Source organism: Siniperca chuatsi, linkage group LG2 (genome assembly GCF_020085105.1).
Source record: "Siniperca chuatsi isolate FFG_IHB_CAS linkage group LG2, ASM2008510v1, whole genome shotgun sequence".
Taxonomy (NCBI): domain Eukaryota; kingdom Metazoa; phylum Chordata; class Actinopteri; order Centrarchiformes; family Sinipercidae; genus Siniperca; species Siniperca chuatsi.
In genome coordinates this window covers 14,872,558-14,893,480 of record NC_058043.1, presented here as the reverse complement: position 1 = coordinate 14,893,480, position 20,923 = coordinate 14,872,558, and the positions used below count along the sequence as shown (strand labels likewise).

At 39.3% G+C, this 20,923-nt stretch overlaps 1 protein-coding gene across 12 annotated transcripts in view; it reads right to left on the bottom strand.

Moving 5' to 3' along the window:
• The window catches only part of kaznb (kazrin, periplakin interacting protein b), a 108,188-nt gene that overhangs the window by 3,295 nt on the left and 83,970 nt on the right, over nt 1–20,923 (bottom strand). For 7 of the 12 annotated variants that reach the window (XR_006379555.1, XR_006379556.1, XM_044211224.1 and 4 more), the window contains 8 exons: nt 8,666–8,857; nt 6,422–6,558; nt 5,926–6,096; nt 4,941–5,121; nt 4,641–4,774; nt 3,528–3,651; nt 789–979; nt 538–656 (listed from right to left, as the gene is read on the bottom strand). Coding sequence is in view for 9 of the 12 variants with exons in the window: in XM_044211224.1 (XP_044067159.1) it covers nt 538–656; nt 789–979; nt 3,528–3,651; nt 4,641–4,774; nt 4,941–5,121; nt 5,926–6,096; nt 6,422–6,558; nt 8,666–8,857 (1,249 nt within the window). In the remaining 3 variants the exon portion in view is untranslated. Of the gene's footprint in view, nt 1–537; nt 657–788; nt 980–1,994; nt 3,652–4,612; nt 4,775–4,940; nt 5,122–5,925; nt 6,097–6,421; nt 6,559–8,665; nt 8,858–20,923 lie in introns of those variants that run through there. The other 5 variants (XM_044211260.1, XM_044211290.1, XR_006379560.1 and 2 more) reach the window with 4 other exon arrangements.

Below are 20,923 nucleotides of genomic sequence, written 5' to 3'. Positions count from 1 at the left end.
AGAAATTGATGAGACATCACGATCAGCAGTGTTAGAAGAAGTTTTCAAATCCTTTACTTAAATAAAAGTAGCAATACCACACCCCCATTACAAGTTAAAGTCGTGCATTAAAAATATTACTGAAAAATGCATAAGTATTATTGGCAAAATGTTATTATAGTGTCAAAAGAACATGTACTCATAATGCATAAAAATCACCCCTATGAGTGTTATACTATTATATATTATACTATTGTATTATTATTACTGATGCATTAATGTGTAAGTGGCATTTTACTGTTGCAGCTGGTCCAGGTGGAGATAATTTAACTATTTTATATACTGTTGAGTGGTAGAAATTAGTATAAATACAAAGTAGCATGAAATAGAAATACATTAAGTACAAGTACCTAAAATTTCTACCTAATTACAGTATTTGAGTAAATGTACTTAGTTAACTTCCACTGCAGAACAGTAATATTAAACTTACTTTGAAAAGTATTAACTTTTTAACAAACAAAAAACAATTTCTTTAGTGTTTTGTTAGCTGCTGCTCACCCTTGGTCTCCTTCAGCTCTCCTGTAATCCTCAATGGCCAGTCTTAGTTTCCTGCGATGAATGGGGTTACTGATACCCAGACCCATCTCTAAATCCTCATCTGTCAGGCCTAGCAGCACCTAAAGAACAGAAATCCAGTTCTTTATCAAACAAGAACAGCATCTAAATATGCCCATCTGCTAAAAAGCATACCCCACTCTCAGGTGCAAAGCAAACAAACAGCAAAAGAACCATTTGTACCAAAGGTGTACCTTGCCACTTTTGACGTTTTCAGAGCAGGCTCGGATGTACATGGGCATTCCCATGACAACCTCCAGCCAGGCCTGGACAGCACCTGCCCTCCACAGCGACATGCATGTATTTCGAGTGAGCTCTGCCTGCTGGAGGCGGTCCAGCTGCTCCTCTCCGTCAGACAGGCTCTGTTGTGTGAGGCTGTCAGAGTCTGGATTGTTCAGGAGAAGTTATGGTGTGGCATACAGGATGGGGTTCAGGGTCAGAAGGATATGGAAATCATTTATTTGCATCAAAAATACACCTCCACATCAGTGTGTATTGATACGTACCAACAAATCAGATGATACACTAAAATATCAGAATCTCTTTTGTACATCAACTAAATATGCCTTTCTGGCATCTTCTTGTGTTTACTAATTTCAATCAAGTCAGAGTTATCAGTCAACTGGATAAAAAGTAGTTGCAACCCTTTCTTCTGTCCAATTTTGACATAAAATGTTTTGAAATTGCATTATATGGCCACTAGATAGAGCCAGAATAATTCACTGGAGCTACACTTCCTGTGTCTGTGAATGAGCAGTACTGTATAAGGAAACAGATAACAAGGTTTATTTGAAAACAAACAAACTACATGGTTGAGTGAATCTAAACCTCAAATGTTGTTGAAATTCATAAGATATTCAACTCTATTTCTCACACGAGAGTGCAGTAGTCCGGTCAGTTCTACAACTACAGTACCATGTTTAGTAAAGTTGTTAAAATACTTCAGTAACTGATGATTATGAGGGGATTTAAGACCATTAGGATAATGTATTAGAGACACAGGGATTATTCATAAAACATCATGCTCCTGCCCATTAACCGCCCATCTCAACAACAGGAAAACACTGATTCATACTGAACCGATGAATCCAGGATGAACTTTGTGTGTTTACCTGATTCGTCCTCACATGCTGACAAAAATGCTGCATGCAAAGTGTAACATCTCTCTGAAAAGTTTCTACACAAAAAATGACACAAACTTGAATTTTTCCGAATGGACCAGAGTGATATGAATAATCCCCAGAGTGCAGAAACAGACAGCTGGTAATCACAGATGAGGAGTTACTCACTGGCAGGAGAGAGTTGCCATTAGAAATGGCAGAAGGAGAGGGAGAGACACGTTAGACTGGGACACAAGAACAAGATTACTCATGGAACAGAAAACTGCCACATAGGATGTATTCAGTTACTAGTTTTATTTTTAAAATAAGATTTCATTTCAATTATAATTCATTTTGAAAATGCTAAAACCTCCTCAACATCTGGCTGCAACAGCTGCAGCAGATAAATATTTTAAGTTAACTCTTGTTTGTCTTTTTTGTTTTAAATAAAATACTTAAATAGATTTAATCTTTTATGGAACATCTCTTTAATTACAAAGCATTTAACATTGAATTATTAGAGCCACATTTGCAGGAAATGAGGAGGGATTCTACAGAAAGCAAAACAAACAGCAAAAAAAATAAATAAATAAAAGGGACCATGCATTCATAATGCAAGGAAAGATAAGTCGGTAAAGGGAAACAGGACCAACACAGGATTGTGGAGATTATTAATTTGATTGGCAATGAATGGACATCTAATCGAAGCAACACAGAGGGATCATGCACGTGTTTAATGCACATTCGTTCGTCATATATTGGCACATGTTAGATGGCGCTCAGTAAGAAATGAGTCAGAAATAATGTTACGAGGCTAGAGCTAACAGTGACAGAATGATACGCAGATTTTCTAAAGATGAGTGTTTAACCTTTGGCACTTGCACATGGTTTCAACAGCAGACGAGAGGTGTGCCTGAATCTGTATTACAGTTGATTTTTTGTTTGTGTATTCAGGTCTGCAATTACATTTTTTAAGGAAGACTGATTCTAAAACCCTTGTTGGCCAATCATTAATTATAGTAACTAAGAATATCATTTTTAGCATAAAATGGATGAGGAGGCCTTCACAAAAAAACTCCCTGCTGCCCACATTGTGATATGTTTTATCTGCAAATACTGTGAGCCAACATTCATAACATGAACACAATCCTGTAACCAGCAATACCTCTCATACAAAGTACTATTTTTCATATCAACAAGCAATTTGAAACAACAGAATTTAGCCAATTCAACTCCAAGAGATCAATCTTTTTTTAAGCCAATCAGGTAATTTCTCCTCTTTCATAATAAGAAATGGGCCAAGTAAGATTGGGAATAAGAAGAAACTTAGTCAATGTTGCAAAGCATGATAAAATCAACTATAAAGTAACAAAAACCAAATGACATTTACAGTAAAAACACTAGTTTCACAATAACCTCTATTTACATATGAACAGAAGTCCTTCAAGTCTCCAGTTATAAAAAACATAAAACATTAAGACATTTGGAAGATAGTACAGCATTAACATGTCTACACATAATAATAACCCCATGTATATATTTATATGCATGTAAACATATATACATATGCATACATGTACATCTATAAATATATATCTGATTTACAAACATACAATTTAAGAGCAACATACTGTACATTTATGGTAATAGCAGTCTCTTTTAGGCTTTTCTTTTAAAATTTCCCCCCCTACCTCCTTTCAGACAAACCCACACACAAAACACTCATTAAAGCCAGGTAGATATCCACACAAATTTAACACACACACAGATGTTCACACTCTCAGCATCACCAGTCGGCATCCTCCTCTATGTAATAATCAGGGGTGGCTGTACCATCAAACAGGCCGGGATCCATTGACTTGCGCTGCTTGCCCCGAGTGAACACCCGTGAAAGGGATCCCAGAGTCATCTTCTCCTTCTTCTTCTTACGCTTCTGGTCCTCCAGGTCCTCCATGGACTGAACAGGAAGAGAGGAGGAGACAGGAAGCTTGGGTTTTGCCCTCTCATACAGCTGAGTTAAAGCAATATTTTGGCATTTTGGAATATATGCTTATTCACTTTCTTACTGAGAGTTAGATGAGAAGATTGACACTCTCATGTCTGTACAGTAAATATAGAGCTACTGCCAGCAGCTGGTTAGCTTAGCTTAGCATAAAGACTGGAAACAGGGGGAAACAACTAGCCAGGCTCTGTCCAAAGGTGACAAAATCTGTCTACTAGCACCTCTAAAGCAGGGGCAGGTTTAGAAACTTTTGATTGAGGGCCAGACTGAGTTTTAAAGAAGGGGGGCACATTTGTAAAGTAAGTAAAAATATGTTAAGATTCAAATTTAAAGCCTGGGTTCTTGGCAATAATAAACTCTACATTATAACTAGTTACGTTGTTGATTAAGTGTAAAAACAGTGAATGCCAAATAAACAACTTTAAATATTCTAATATGAAATAACCAACAACATCCAAATGGCCTACATCCTTGGACGGATTATGAGAAAATGGACCCCTGGATACAGACATGTAAAAGCCCCCCCATCCCTCCTACATAGGAGCAAGAGTCCCAGACTGGAAGAGACACAAAACGACACAGTATTTGTAATCGTTTTGTGTCTCTTTGTGGTCGTTTTTCGTGTCTTTGTGATTGATGTTTGTCTCTTTGTGGTCGTTTGTTTGACTTTCCAACAAGAAATGTTACTCACTTCAGTTCTGAGCGTGGTATCGATCTTCTCATCTAACTCTCAGCAAAAAAGTGAATTTCCCAAAATGTCAAACTATTTGTTTTGAAGTGAGTCAAATGCAAAATAACATCACCACCACCACCAAGCAGGCAGGCTGACATCCAGCAGGTCAACAGAACAGAGGGACAGACACAAACAGCAAAAGAGGCGAGAGGTACTTATAGAAAAGTGTGGAGGTGTGATTACTTGGTCGAGGGGGCCAGGCAGCTCTTACATTGCAGAGGGAGTGGGTCCGGTGACGAGGTGAGTTGATGTCACTGGGTGTGGACGAGCGGTCCCCGTCAGCCGCCGAGGCGTCAGAGATGACAGAGGGCTGGTGAGAGTGGCAGGGGCTAATCCTGACCACAGCTAGATGTGCCACACACACACACACACACATATATTCACAAAAGTTGAAAAATTCCCACAGTTAGTATGAGAAACTTCCAGCAAACCCTCCGTTAGTATGTTGACTCTGTAAAAGCAACACTAAGTAGCACAGAGACTAAGAGGCAGAGCAGATAAGAGAGCCTACCCTGTCTGTCCGTGGTGTGCCCGTGGTAGAGGGTCTGTTGACTCTGACGGATGGCGGCAGTGAGTGGCAGGTCGGCCTGCATCACCCACTCCTGACTGCCGTTCACCATGGGCTCTGTGGGCATGGCCAATGAGTGACGCTTCGGTACGTCTTTAGTCAGGGTGGCCAGAGACTGCTTCGCCTGGGAAACACACGAGAAACAGAAACTGAGCATAAGTATAAATATGTTTTTTTTATCTTTTTAATTGCTGCTGTAAATACTCACTAGAGCACCAAAACTGTATTAATCCACTGCTGAAAATAGTTCCCAACAAATACACTATTTACTCCTGGTTGAGTAATGTTTTCTAAAAACTACAGTGACCAGTTGTTTTAGGAAATTATTTAGCCTTTAAAAAAAACAACTATGTTTTCCACATGATTTTCTTATTGAAAGCCTCTGAAAGGGTATTGGACATCCATTTAGTGGTAGAGGAAACAGCTGGAAACAATAAGATGTTAAATAGAGAAGGGAAGAAAAAAGAAGAGAAGAGAAGAAAAAGAAGGTAGAATGATATTTTGTAGTTTGGTTGTTTGACAGCAATGCCGCTTTGGCACTGATTTACCAACAAATCTGATCTGTGATGCAGCTTGATGTGAGGATCTGTGGGTGGTTGTGATTTGCCGAAGGAGGAGAGAGATTAATGACACACAGACTGACAACTGTACCTCCGAGGGACCGACACAACAACACAGAAAAAAGGCATGAATTTCTTCCTGAGCCCAGAGAAAGAATTAATGCTTTGAGAGAGGGAAGGGATGAGGACATATGACAGAGCAGCTTACTGCATGTGTTTGAACTGATACGAATACAGCGTCAGGATTGCAAACTCACACCTTGTTTGCATTTATGCCATAAATACCAGATACTGATAGTAAGGTGACACCATTGCGCTCGAGTTAACTCAACAAAGTTGTGACTGTATCCATGCGCAGGATGACTCACCATGGTAAGCTCGGCCTCCAGTTCTTTGACCCTGTTCTCCTTCATGTCCATCTGAGAACGCAGGACGTTGGCCTGTTCTGTGGCTTCTTTGGTCTGCCTCCTCAGGTCCCATTTCTCCCTCTCCAGCATGTCCTTCTCCTTTGCCAGGGCTTTCACTGCATCCTCACTCTCCTGAAAAACACACACACACACAAAGAAATGGCTAATCCCCGCCAAGCTCACTTTGAATGATCGATGGAGCTCCACATTGAGTCAAGAAGCATTTCACAGCTACATTCTGTGTTATAATCTATTTCAAAACTTGTATTTTTTAAAAGGGTAGATAAATGATGACTCTGTGAGACAAATGATTTTAGTGATGGCAGTAACAGCTGTTGCAGCGGCCAAACATATCTTTGGCTTTTCTGCACTGACATTTCTTATCGGCCAACATACACACCAATACAGACATATCTGCAATAAGCTAATACTGTTAAATCGGCCGGGCCAGTGTTACCTTTCGGTGTTGGTCGTAGTTGCGTATGAATTCTCGCAGCTGCTCTTCTCTACTCTCCAGTGTTGTGTACAGCTGCTGCATCTGACTCACCAAGTCTGCTTTCTCCACTTTTAGACGCTTACGGTCAGCTTTCATAGCTGCAACACACAGACAAATGCATTCACACACTGAGCAGCACATAAATGTGTAAAACAAGGAACATTTTAACAGCCAAAACAAATACAATATGTCAGTGAGATTTGGCAGCCTCTAAGTCAGAAACAAAGCTTTGCAATTGCAGCAGGGAGCCACAAGGTGACACTGTGTCCTCTGTTAATGAGGGTCTGCAGGGTGTTTTTCTTTTTTTTTAATAGCAAAAATGATCTAATCATCTCAAAAGATAAGTGGCACGGTGGCATGTATTCTTTCATACATGGAACTGTTTCGGCTGGCATGTGGGGACTGTTGGCTTGTCCCCAAGAAGACCATTTGGATTTGATTTCTTCTCTCACAGAAACAACCCATCAGCCATGATGCAACTGGTGTGGCAAAAATAAAAAAACAACAATGCTCTCCTGAGAGTCTGTGCTCAACAGAGAGGAAAGCCTGTAACCTGTACTTTTCATAACTGCATACATGCATCACTCAGGAAGCATTCCTCCTGTCAGTTCAGTCTCTTCGTATTTTACATTCAAACCTGTTTTGCAGCAGTTACACAACATAGTTTACAAGCTTGCAGTTTACTACCTGCAAGTCTCAGAGCAGAGGAGAGAAGTATGCAAAGCAGTCGTGTTTAACTAAACTAAATCCACAATTGCCTTCTCGGTTTTCCCTCCTATTTTTGTTGCAAGAAATTATCCTTCATGTAGGGCTGACTATTTTTTTACTCCTCTCCCAAAGATGGGAATTGTTGGGTTGCATAATGGTTAGATTTGTTTTCATACAAGAAATGAAAACAATCCAATACTACATACATAATCAGCACTGCATTCCAGTCTACATCAATACCACATTAATATTTCAGAGTTAAGCTTCTATGCAGTGATTGATGGTTGTTAATTAAAATGAGGTGAACCTGGAGTTGGCTGCTCATCAGGGGCAATACCCATTTCTGAGACTGAATAATGACTGCAGTATCTCTTGTCTACCCTCACAAAATTGAGATCTAAAAGATCAGGTTTCTCTCTGGAAATTATACACTGTTGCCATTTGTGTGCACACAAATTTTACATCTTTGGTACATACAAGACAAAATTGGGTTACATCTGCTGGACAGAACATTTCTTTTTGTTTGCTGAGAGTCAAGCACAGTGGGCTAATGTCATACGGACTGAACCACAACAGCGAACATTTAGGATGATGAAATTATGAACTTATGTAATTTATCTTAGAAGCCTATATAAGCCACTGGTAATTTACTACTCAATGTTGAAAGTGGAAGTTATGTCACTGTCTTGAGTTAAGCTAAAAACTGAAACAGATTTTTGTTGGCTGTTCACATACACTCAGAAAATCAACTGGGACATATGTTTGCAAAATAGAAATATGTTAGCATTAAATGAGTAAAAAATTGTTGTGTTTATGTTCATTAAATTATTCATTCTTGTTTGTTCTGATGAACTAAATTAACATTTGTTCGTCCAATTAGGACAATGATTCTGATATTGTTAGCTCTTGGGCATCTCAACAGAAAAACCAAGGAGGAAGTTGCTAGAAGTGGGAGCGGGACATTTAAAGGAAGCAGACATAATGGACATATTTACATCAAATTGTTTGGCATCCTCAATATCAAGGGTAAGAAATTAATATATAACTGTGAGAATGCATTGAATTCAATACGAAACATTTAAGTTAGCCAGTTACTTGGAGAAAGTCAGGATAAACTTAACATAAACACGTGATTTGACAGTATGTAGAACTACATATAATGAGCACTGGTTTTGTACTGTATTTGTGTTACCAGAAGAGGTCTTGTTTTGATGTTTGATATATAGCGGTGTCTTGCAGTCTCATGCGTGAAATGTTTAGTATGACACAGAAATAAAAACTAACTGACTGATATTGGCTGATACATTATTTTCTTTGGTGAGAGAAAGTGGATTTCATTTAGTTAGAACATATTCTTGCTTGATATAACTCGAAAGGGTGAAACTTCCAACTAAAAGCTTGGACAGCGGTTTTTGCTGTATTTTCGAGGCAGCTGTTGGAAAGAAGGGACTCTGGTGGATTAGGTGAGACGACAAGACTCCTGTGTTGGCTTCTGACCTTGTAAGGCCTCCTTGGCACGGTCCAGCTCCTGCTCCTTGTCACTCAGCTGCACACGGAGCTCGGTGGCTGAGAGCAGATTGGCAGAACAGCCTCCCTGGGTCTCCTCCAGGTCCTTACTCAACATGTCCTTCATTTGCCTCAGCAGGTGGACTTCCTCTTGAAGCTGGGCCACCTCCTCACGCAACAACACTGAGGGAGAAAGAGAGAGAGAGAGAGTTTGGGGAATTTAGATTATGCAGAAGAGGAATAAGGAACCTGAGAGTGCAGGACTGAGGGAAAATATGAAATCAGAAGAGAGCTAGATGAGTAGAGGAGAGAATAAGAAGATGCAGAAGGAAGACTGAGGGAGAGTAGAAAACGAGAAAAAGAAACACCAAAAGGAGGTGAAAAAAGCTAAATGTACAAGCAGCAGGAAATGAAGGAAGTAGTGTTAAACATCTGGAATTAAAGAGAGGTGGTGTAACTATGCTACACATGATAACATTTTGTCTCAAATCAACACATCAAACCCCCTCAAGACTCACAGCTCCCCCTCAGCTGAGGCCGCAGGTGTTTAAGAAAATCTGATAAATGCTGCGTGACAGACTCCAGCAAGGTAAGTGGGCAAGTGAGAAACAGCAGTCTGATAGGACTTAATAAAATATCAGCGACACAAGCTTGAGCTGTGCTCCTCAGTGCTGTGTTTTCCATTCGCTGTGAAATGCTTCCCAACCCTCGGGGAAAACAGGCAAACAAATGAAGCAAACAGGAGCAGGAAACTAAGGAGAGGACGCAGCGAACTGAGGAGGGAACTAATGGACAGGAGCTGGTGGATACGTTTGCCGAGAAAAAGGACAAAAAAGATGGAACTGATTAGAAGTCTTTCATGGGTTGAATTTTAGTCCAGTGTGGGAAAGCCATACCAGCACCAGAGGAACAATATGTCTTAATGATTTATAATTCACACAAGGGTAGAAGGTCGGTTACAGAAGAATGCACACTTTTCATAAGAATATAGACAAATGATGCATACAAGCAGCCAAAACATTTAACTATACTGTAAAATCTGCAGCCTCTGATGATAAATTTGTATTCAACAGCAAAAACCTTACGATACCTCAATATCATACAAGATGGAAGAGCATGGCAAAGAAATTAGCAACTTGAATAATGCAGGAAAGATCGTTAATTAATCATGTAGTGGATCAGTAGAAAATGAATCAATAACTATTTTGATTAACAAACAACTATTTAAATTATTTATCAACTTCTCAAGTATGTAGATTTGCTTCTCTTCATGACTATAAATGCAATTTCTTTGGGTTTTGGATCTTTTTTTTATAAAATGAGCAATTTGACATCTGGGAACTTGTGATTAGCATTTTCTATTGTACTCTGGCATTTTATAGACAAAAAATAGTCGACAGATAAATCAATAATGAAAATAATCATTATTTGTATCCCTAAACATTATAGAAAAAGTAACAAGACTAAGAGTCTACAGGCAAGCTAGCATCGCTGGAGGCTTTAATGCTTGAATTTGAACTGATGATGCTGCTTGATAAAAACTCAGGGGATCAACAAAGTTCACAAAGACAATGAATGTTTGCACCACATTGCATAATCCATCCAACAATTGTTGAGATATTTCAGTCTGGACCAAAGTGGTGGAACGACCGACCGAGCCATGCTGCTAGCATGGCTGAAAAATATAACAAGTAAAAAAGTAGAGTGGGCCCTAAATTGTATGCAGTTCCCTATAAGACTCCATGTAAAACTATGTTAAATTTCAGAGCAAGTCTGCATGCAGCGATGTATGCATGTGTGTGTGTTTGTATGCATGTGTGTGTGACTCTGAGAGAAAAAGAGAGAAGGTCTCTGCAGGCCTGCGGCCAGACGTTATGGGGCTGCAGCAGCTCCGATAAGAGAGGAAGGGACAGTCCATCGGTCTCTGTCGACTCAGGACTACGGAAACACACTGGGCAGCTCTGTGCTGCATGTGACAAAAAGAGTTTGTTTCCCTGAGAGAGCAATCTTTCAAGGCCTTCTTGCAGCCTAAATCCGCTTATTCATCTGTTTACATACAGGCTCTCCTATATTTGTCGCAGGGAGCCCAGCTGCTGCTTTTGATGCCACTGGACAGAAGTGTGCAATTCTGAGGTGTTTAATCATCAACTCAAAACAGGCTGTTTAAATTACTAGCCCCTCTTTGTTATGTGAAGGTTGATCTGCTCTTGTCATTAGCTATCAGCTTAGCACAAACAGCAGTTGTGTTTAACAGAGAATTTGTTGCTCACAGTAATTCTCAAACGAGCCAATTTGAACCTTTGCCCTTTTTTACTCAGAATCTATGAATATTTTAGGAGCTTAGTATTACGTATCATCACACATACAACACTGGCTCGTGTGTTATATTCAGTCTACTGTAAGTCAATTAAAAACTGTGTCAGAATTAGTATTTACAGCGGATTTAGTGAGACATGTATAATTTACAAAGAAATCAGTAACATAATTCTCTGAAATCCAATTTTGCATTAATTTCCAGCATCATCCCCTCACCCAATAATATACACAGACCCACAAACATACACACACAGGCTAAAGTGTACAGAAACGCACTCACACACTTTTTCCTCTTTCAGGTTTCTTGCCTCAATTTGGGGTGAAATACAGGCAAAGATATCTTCAATTTTCCTTGAATATGTGGCCATTTCACATCTAAGAAATGACACAGAAAAGCTGCTTCATTGCACACTGACTTGAGTTAAACCTCAAGGGCATTGACAGACACAAACCACTTGCCTATAGATAATTTACCTCTACATACACTGAGACAGAGTCATATAAACCACACACTGCAGTCTATGTGCTGCTATGATCTGGGTTCTCTTAGCTATGACCCTTGAGTGGTTGTGCAATGAACTTGGCCAAGCTATTAGAGTCCTCCCACAGAAGAATAGAAGCCCACTCTTCTTCTTCATATTCGGCAGTGGCCCATTCAATTAACTTCTCATCCAAGCCTCCCATTAGAGTGTCCATCAAACCCAGTCAGGACCAGGCCATCACACCCTGTACCTTTTCCCTTGCATAGCAGAGCTGTCACAAGCCACACACACACACACACACACACACACACACACACACACACACACACACACACACAGAGAGAGAGAGCTAGGGAGGGGAGTGTAGTGGCTGTTGGCTCATGATTAGGTTTGAAAGAAAGCAGAGGCATCGTTCTCTGCTTGGAAAGGTGAAGCGGGGGCTGGAAGTTTGTGGATTGGTGGTCAAAGACCTGAACTAGTCTCCTATGAACCGTTTGCAGGATTAAAGTGGACCTATTTATATACATGAATGATCAAAGATGCTTAAAGTGAGCTGTGATGGAATATTAAGCTTGGATGAGAAGTTAAATTTAAAGTTAGTGCTCTTGTTGCAAAAACCCTTTCTATATAAAAGCAGTTTAAGACTAACTTTTCTCAGTGCATACAAATTGGACTTGGTTTTTATTGGCTCTCATCATTAAACAATCACTTTCCAATCAGGCAATTTTACAGCAACTGAACTGTCAAACTCTTGGAAAGCTTCACTGAGTAGGTTTGCCTGATCCAAACCAATGACAGTGCTTCCTAAATTTAGAGTATTGTAAGCTTTTTTGACTATGGCGCCTCATAATAATTCAGCATTTAAAAGGGTTAAAGGGTCAGTTCACCCACATAACAAAACATATGTGTTCATATGAAATATTTTATTACTACCCTCTAGCCCCTGTAGAAAGTTTTGGTTTTTTTCACCCAAGTTTTGAGATATCTGTGTCTGAGATTTCTTCCACAACCCCAATAAAACAAGGGTGAATGGAATTTTGTTTGTGCCACTCAAAGCACTGAATAGTTTTAGGGCTGCAGCTAACGATTATATTTATTATTGATTAATGTGCCAATTATTGTCTCGATTAATCAATTAGTTGTTTAGTCTATAAAGTGTCAGAAAATAGTGAATCCAAGGTAACATCTTCAAATGTCTTGTTTTGTCCAACCAACAGTCCAAAACCAAAAGATATTCAGTTTACAATGACACAAACCAGAGAAAAGCAGTAAAATACTGATAGAGACGATTTGCTTTAAAAATTTCTTGATCGATTAATTGGCTGTTAAAATAGTTGCCGATCATTTTTCTGTTGATCAACTAATTGATTATTCGACTACTTGTTTACCCTCTGAATAGTTTAATTAAATAACTTCATCAGCAACACCTTCATCAGCAACATCTCTATCCATAAACAATGTCCATGTTACTCTGAATAGTCCACAGGCCTCACTGTGAACAGATTTGATAGGGAGAAGTGAAAACTGTTGACATGGTGGTCTGGATTATCCAGAATAACTGGGACATTGTAATGAAAACTTTTCTGTTGAATTGTTTAAATATATATTTCCAATGCTGTGAGTGCCACAAACAGAAATCTCAGAAACACAGATATTAAAACCTGGACAAACAAAACTAAAACTATCTGCATGGCCATATACCTCTAAAGGGTAAGTAATCAAAATATCTATTTTTTGTAATTTGGTTGAACTGACCATTTAACTCAACTACAATTTCCTATAAAACATAATGAAAAACATGGGTTCAATGGACCATAGTCTATTTGAAAGCAAAAACCATGAAAATAACATGTGACGATTGAGAAGGTGTCAAAAATCTCCGCAGTGACAGCAGCCATCTGTTCTGCCCTGAGGAGTTGCATGGCTGTCACTTTTCCACCTCAGTCTCCCTGACAATTCAAATCTGTGTAATTTTAGTTAGTACAGTGGTTCCGTTCCGCTATTTCTGTCCAGGACAAAGCCAGAGATGATGATGCTGCCTTTCCCTCTCCTGTAATCTCTCAGGTACAGTAACTGATAGTTGGATAACAATGTCATACACTATTTTACATCTTTACTACAGTATGTAGACATACAGCGCTGTCATAACTGTCATCTTGAAGCAATATTTTTAATAGAAGACTCCTGGGAACAACCAAATCATATTAATACTAGCATAAAAAGGAACACATTGAAATAACTACTGAAGGTTCGTAAGGCTTTAACAAATGATCAAATAATCAAACCATGGCCTTTAAAAACAGTGTTTTAACTCTTTTCTTATGTTGTCATTTCCTAGCAGGTCTCATTTTTTCTTGCAGCAGTACTGACCTTGTAAACAACTATATACCATACCCATAACACTGCAGCTGTGTGACAGACAGGTCAAGGTAGGACAGGAGAGCTGTTCGGGCTGGTTTAACATTTTTAATTACCATAGAACAAACATGTTAGCAAGTCACAGTTCAAGATGTGACTGAAAACTGTTGTCAATCTGCTGCCTTGTGCAGAAGACAACAAGATTAAAGCTTCATCATGTTTGATCCTGCATGATCTCAATGTGCGCATAATGCTGCACATCACATAAACAGCAAAACACAGAGAGATTAGTATTGAATGTTATCATAATCAGTAAACATGTTTAAATATAGTACAGTATTGGGATTGGTCTTCAACAATAATTTGGAAATAGAGCCTGAAGGATTTTTGTTTGCTCCTGCAGACTTTTCACTGTTTTCTTCTTCCCTGTTGGCTCCTGTGGTTTTGGTGCACAGCTATAATATGCTATCTATAAGGTGGAGGGGAGTTGTATGTGAGGGGGGGTGTTCAGGGGAATTGGAGCTAAAGGATGAAAACAGTAATGGCTTTCTACTGAAAGTGCTGAGAGGTTTTCTGCTGTAGCATTGCAGGGGGGTGCAGCTTACACAGCAGGACATCAAAGCAACGTTATTTAATGGCACATTTCTAACACAAATTACTATGCAGCAAATAATTAAATCAGTAAACATAAGGACACCAATATCAAAGTATTCTTTAAATAAAATTCTGAACAATATGACAAATGTTCACAGGGATTGTGAAAAGCAGCAATACAATAAAAGCTTGTGTCTAAGTCGCAGATATGAGCAGAGCTGTTTCAAACAAGGAAAGTCTTCAAAATGCTTCATCAAAGCCTCCTTATAAGCTATTCTTTCATAAGCTCTTCTTATTGATAAACTTTACTTAGAATGAACCAATGAAAACATCAAAAACTTTGTCCCAGGACAGTGTCGTGCTCAGAGGCTTCCTGTGAAATGGGAAACATTATATAAATGTGTACCTGCAATGCAGGTGATTGTGTTGACTCTAACTGTCAACCTCCCTGAGGGGAAGCAAGCTAGCAGCATGTCTCTGTAACGGCTTGTGAGCTAAATGATATGTTGACCAAATTAACTCTCATACCTCAGTGACTAATTTATTCTTGAACATGGTTGTTCATTTTATCAGTCCTGGAACACTACATTAATGTGAGTTTTTTGTGTTGAGTCCTACACAGTAAAACCAGAATTAAAGACAAAACAACACATAAAAATATACCAAGAACTGCGAGAAAAGCATCTTAAAGCTTACTGTCTTGATTCCTTTATAAGCTTTATAAATAAAATTCACTTGTTGTTAATTAAACAGCATCTTGGTCAAATCTGATGATATGATGGATCTACATGTCTATCACACTTTCACCTGATGGGTTAAATGTCTACCAACTAATTAAGTGATGAAACTAATCAAGGTTATCGTTAAACATTTTCTAATTCATCAAATACAAAATTGAGTATTTGAAATTGAGTGGATGATGCAGAGATGAAAAGCCACTAATACAGTACACTACTGTGCAGTTTGGAAAATGAACACCAGAAGGCAAACAGCAGCTTTGGCATCATATATGTAATATTATCTAATCAGTTATGAGCATATACTCATTATATTAGTCCATCCAGTGAAGTGGCCTCCCCTGTTGCTGCTGGATTACTGGATTTGTGTTTGTGTGGGCGTGCATGTGTATGTGCGTGTTTGTGAGTGTGTATGCATCTGCTCACAGCTGGCTATTTCTGCACTGTATTATGAGAGGAGCATATGTCTGCTGAGCTCTGTCCTCCACTAATTACAGTATAAAGATCAGTTGAGATTGCTCTGGGAGAAGACAGCAGCCTGCTTCAGCTCTTGATTAAACTCATCATGCAGGTAACACTGTAGCCTTGACAGGCAGGAAAAATAGAGCGTGAATGGACTGAAATAAACCCTACAATTTATGTATCGACCACAAGTGTGCGATAAGCCTCATCTTCTTAATAATCTGCATTGCTTTAGAGTGCTTCCTCATATGACACTCTGCCTGTCTCAGGAGAATTACGCTGCTCAGGAGAGAATATATTTAATGTAGTATGGATAGCACTTGTCAACACGAACCAGATTTCAGGTATGCCCTTATGTCTCACACCTTATCTTTTGTTTTCAGCCATGCTAGCAACATGGCTCTAGGGATGGCAATGTTGACCTGTTGGTCCCCCACTTTGGCCCAGACTAAAATATCTAAACATTGAAGAATTGGTACAATATTTTGTACAGACATTCATGGTGCCCAGAGGATGAAATGCAACGACTTTAATGATCCCCTGACTTTTCCTCTACCACTACCATGAGGTTCACATTTGTGGTTTAAGTTGAAATGTCTCGTCGACTATTGGATGGATTGTCATGAAATTTGGTCCAGTCATTCATGTTCCCCTCAGGCTGAATTTTAATAAATTTGGTGATCATCTGACTTTTCATGTTGCAGCATCATCAGTTCTGTCCAAGACTTTGGTTTATGACAAAATATCTGCAAAACTAATGATATTCCCATCAGCCTCTGCTGTAGTTTGTATTAAGTGCTAACTAGCCAATGTTAGCATGCCAACACACTAAACTTAGATAATAAACATGGTAAACATTATACCTGCTAAAAATCAGCATCTTAGCATCATTTTGTGAGCATTTTGCCATGCTAGCATTAGCATTTAGCTCAAAATACCTAGTATAGCCTCACACAGCTGCTAGCATGGCTGTAAACTCTCAGTGTTGTTACAAAATCAACAAAAAGAGAAGAAAAAAAAAACCCAGACACAACTCTTGTACAACTAGTCCAAATTTTGTGAAACCGATTATCTTACAAGACCTCATATTGGAAAAATGTCTATTTGGAGTTGCCCCTACAGGAAACATCCTGTGATCTTGAAGCACTCTGTTTACAACCCCGAGACAAAAGGACAGCCCAAATACTCTTTAAGGATTTATGAAAGAATAGCATCAAATCAGCCCTAAACCGAAATCTGACAGAAAGACAGAAAGGAGTGAAAGAGAGAAGACTGAGACCGAGAGGCTTCACAAATAAACACATTCGTTCTGTCAGCGGCTTCCTGCTGAGACTCAAATCCCAGGGAGGTCGGGTGGGTGGATGGCAGAGGTAGGCTGCAGTGATTAGGGGCTTTTTAAAATCATCGGCAGGACTATATTTAGAATCTTTATTGTTAAATCGTACTATAGTCACAGGAGGAACTTGTGTGGTAATGGAACAGAGGTTGTATAGACCTGTGTGGGCTGTATAGTTTCAGATTTGACATGCTTAAGCTACAAATAGTGGTAAAAGCAGTGACAAGCCTCCATCTCATGTACCAGGAGATCAAAAAGAACATAGAGCAAACACCTAATTCCTTATGCTTCGACACGCTTAGACTCCAAGCACCGTATTTTCTGCATCCCGAAAATGCCCTGCATGTAAGGGTCAGGTCCGTTTCCTACTCAGGGTATTGCACTGCCTCTCTATAATACATATGGACATAAATAATGCATGTTGCTGGCTCTCAAACCTACCTGACCAGAGTATTCACCACTTAATGGTAATTTCATCATGGTCTGCGGACAAAACAACACTCTCTGGTTCAGTACATTTATAAAATTCTAATAAATGTTGATTATTTTATGGTTTTTCCTCAAAAAAATACAAAAAATGCTAATAAGGTAGAAGCGTATGTGTCCTGCATATTGTTTGTTTGTATGTACATTTTGGTTGTATCTGTATACAGTATATCTGTGCAAGTATACAGTATCTATTGGGAGCAGCTTCCATTAATTAATTGCTTGTGGGTTTACATTACAACTGAGGTCAGTGCAAGGATGCCAAGTGCAGATAGCTGTAATTGATTCACATGTTTATTATGTGAAGATTCGGCACACTGCCAAGGATGTGCCACTGGAAGAGCACCAAGAACTTAGACAGTACTATTTAGATTTCTAATACTGCTGTCAAGAGCTGAATTTTCACTTGACACCGGTATCATTCACTGCACATGGGTTTGGTTTACATGTAATGAATTAGCCAGTGATTAAGCAAATTAACCTGGTTGACATGGCGGCTCTGAACAGAAAACAGAGAGTCTTTTGATTTATTTATATTGATTGATGTATATTTGATTGATTGATTTATTTATTCACATTTTGTGAAATACACTTTCTTGCCAAAAGTTAGGTGAGAAGATTGATACACTCTCATTTCTGCATGGTAAATACAGTGGTGTGCAAAAGTGTTTGTCCCCTTCCTGATTTCTTATTTTTATGCATGTTTGTCACACTTAAATGTTTCAGATCATCAAACAAATGTAAATATTAATCAAAGATAACACAAGTAAACGCAGTAAATGCAGTTTTTAAATGAAGGTTGTTATTATTAAGGGAAAACTAAATGGTTTAGGAGTGATTGCCCCCTAAACCTAATAACTGGTTGGGCCACCCTTAGCAGCAACGACTGCAATCAAGCGTTTGCGATAACTTGCAATGAGTCTTTTACAGCGCTGTGGAGGAATTTTGGCCCACTCATCTTTGCAGAATTGTTGTAATTCAGCCACATTGGAGGGTTTTCGAGCATGAACTGCCTTTTTAAGGTCATGCCACAGCATCTCAATAGGATTCAGGTCAGGACTTTGACTAGGCCACTCCAAAGTCTTCATTTTGTTCTTCTTCAGCCATTCAGAGGTGGACTTGCTGGTGTGTTTTGGATCATTGTCCTGCTGCAGAACCCAAGTTCGCTTTAGCTGGAGGTCACGAACAGATGGCCGGACATTCTCCTTCAGGAGTTTTTGGTAGACAGCAGAATTCATGGTTCCATTTATCACAGCAAGTCTTCCAGGTCCTGAAGCAGCAAAACAGCCCCAGACCGTCACACTACCACCGCCATATTTTACTGCTGGTATGATGTTCTTTTTCTGAAATGCGGTGTTACTTTTACGCCAGATGTAATGGGACACACACCTTCCAAAAAGTTCAACTTTTGCCTCGTCAGTCCACAGAGTGTTTTCCCAAAAGTCTTGGGGAGCATCAAGATGTTTTCTGGCAAAAATGAGATGAGCCATTATGTTCTTTTTGCTCAGCAGTGGTTTTCGTCTTGGAACTCTGCTATGCAGGCCATTTTTGCCCAGTCTCTTTCTTATGGAGGAGTCATAAACACTGACCTTAACTGAGGCAAGTGAGGCCAACAGTTCTTTGGATGTTGTTGTGGGGTCTCTGAATGGCTGAAGAAGAACAAAATGAAGACTTTTAAGTGGCCTAGTGGAGATCAGTTGAGCAAACTGTTTGCGAATATTTATTCAACATCTGTTGCATAATAGCCAAAGCTTATATGGATTCAGATGTGAATTTGATACAGCATTCTAGTGAGGCTGACAGACGAAGAAGAAGAACAATGGAAGACTTTGGAGTGGCCTAGTCAAAGTCCTGACCTGAATCCTATTGTATTGCTGTGGCATGACCTTAAAAAGGCAGTTCATGCCCGAAAACCCTCCAATGTGGCTGAAATACAACAATTCTGCAAAGATGAGTGGGCCAAAATTCCTCCACAGCGCTGTAAAAGACTCATTGCAAGTTATCGCAAACGCTTGATTGCAATCGTTGCTGCTAAGGGTGGCCCAACCAGTTATTAGGTTTAGGGGGCAATCACTATTTCACACAGGGCCATGTAGGTGTGAATTTTGTTTTCCCTTAATAATAACAACCTTCATTTAAAAACTGCACTTTGTATTTACTTGTGTTATCTTTGACTAATATTTAAATTTGTTTGATGATCTGAAACATTTAAGTGTGACAAACATGCAATAAAAATAAGAAATCAGGAAGGAAGCAAACACTTTTGCACACCACTTTATGTAGCTGGAGCCAGGTTAGCTTAGCTTAGCACAAAGACTGGAAATAGGGGAAACAACTAGCCTGGCTCTGTCCAAAGGAAATAAAATCCACCTACCAGCACCTCTAAAGCTCACTGATAAACACATTATGTCTTTTTAGTCCGTACAAAAACCGAAGTGTAGAAACAAAGTTTTTACAGGGGTTATGACTATTTCATGGTCAAGAACAGCAGTAACTTCCTGAAATGTCAGATTAACACTTTAATTAAACAAATGAGATATAAAGTGTTCATTTGTGAGCTTTAGAGGTGTTGGTAGGCAGATGTTTTTTACCTGTGGACAGAGCCAGGCTAGCTGATTACCCTTGATTCTAGTCTTTATGCTTAGCTAATCTAACTGGCTGCTGGCTGTAGCTTCATATTTACCATACAGACATGAGAGTGGTATTGATTTTCTCATTTAACTCTCAGCAAGAAAACGCACAAGCATATTTTCCAGAATGTCAAATTATTCCTTTAATGAATTGGAGTGTTTTTTGTTAATAAGCACAATAGTCCTGTTTGACAAAATCAACATACTTGGAAGTCACCATCATGCCACCATGTAAAGTGTGAATAAATGGCTCAAAAAGTCAACCAGAGAGGCCTCAAACTCTTGCTGATTTCACAGTGGAACAGTCCTGAGCCCTTGTGGACTTAGTGGGAGCATGTGTCAAGTCTTTAAGTCCAAAAGGGTGAAAACTGGAATTGGGCCTTAGTATCTACACTGGCTGACCAGAGTTATCAGCAAAGGGGTGTGGACTATGATGTCAACCAACTTGTACAAGCCACTGAGGAACAAAATGCCACAGGGCCTATTGTCCCTGTTTTGTATCTGTAGTGGGGACTAAACATCTGTCAAAAACAGCAGGCTCTGGTCTGTGGAGAACTGGAAATCTACATGATTTGATACACGACCTCCCTCATGTCCCGGGGCATGGCAGAATAATCCAACACGCTGCACGAGAAGCCTGTTCTGCAACTGCAGTTGCTACTGAAGCTTGTGTAGGAAACTTTAAAAGCCTTACTGAAGAGTTTAAATCATGTGAAATGTGGCAATAAATACCTGTTCTGATAATATTCACTCTTACACTTGTGGAGATGATGAAAGTAATAATAGTCCTTGATTAGCTCAGAGGAGCTACAGCTCACACAGAGACTGAAGAGAAATTAGTTAAAAAA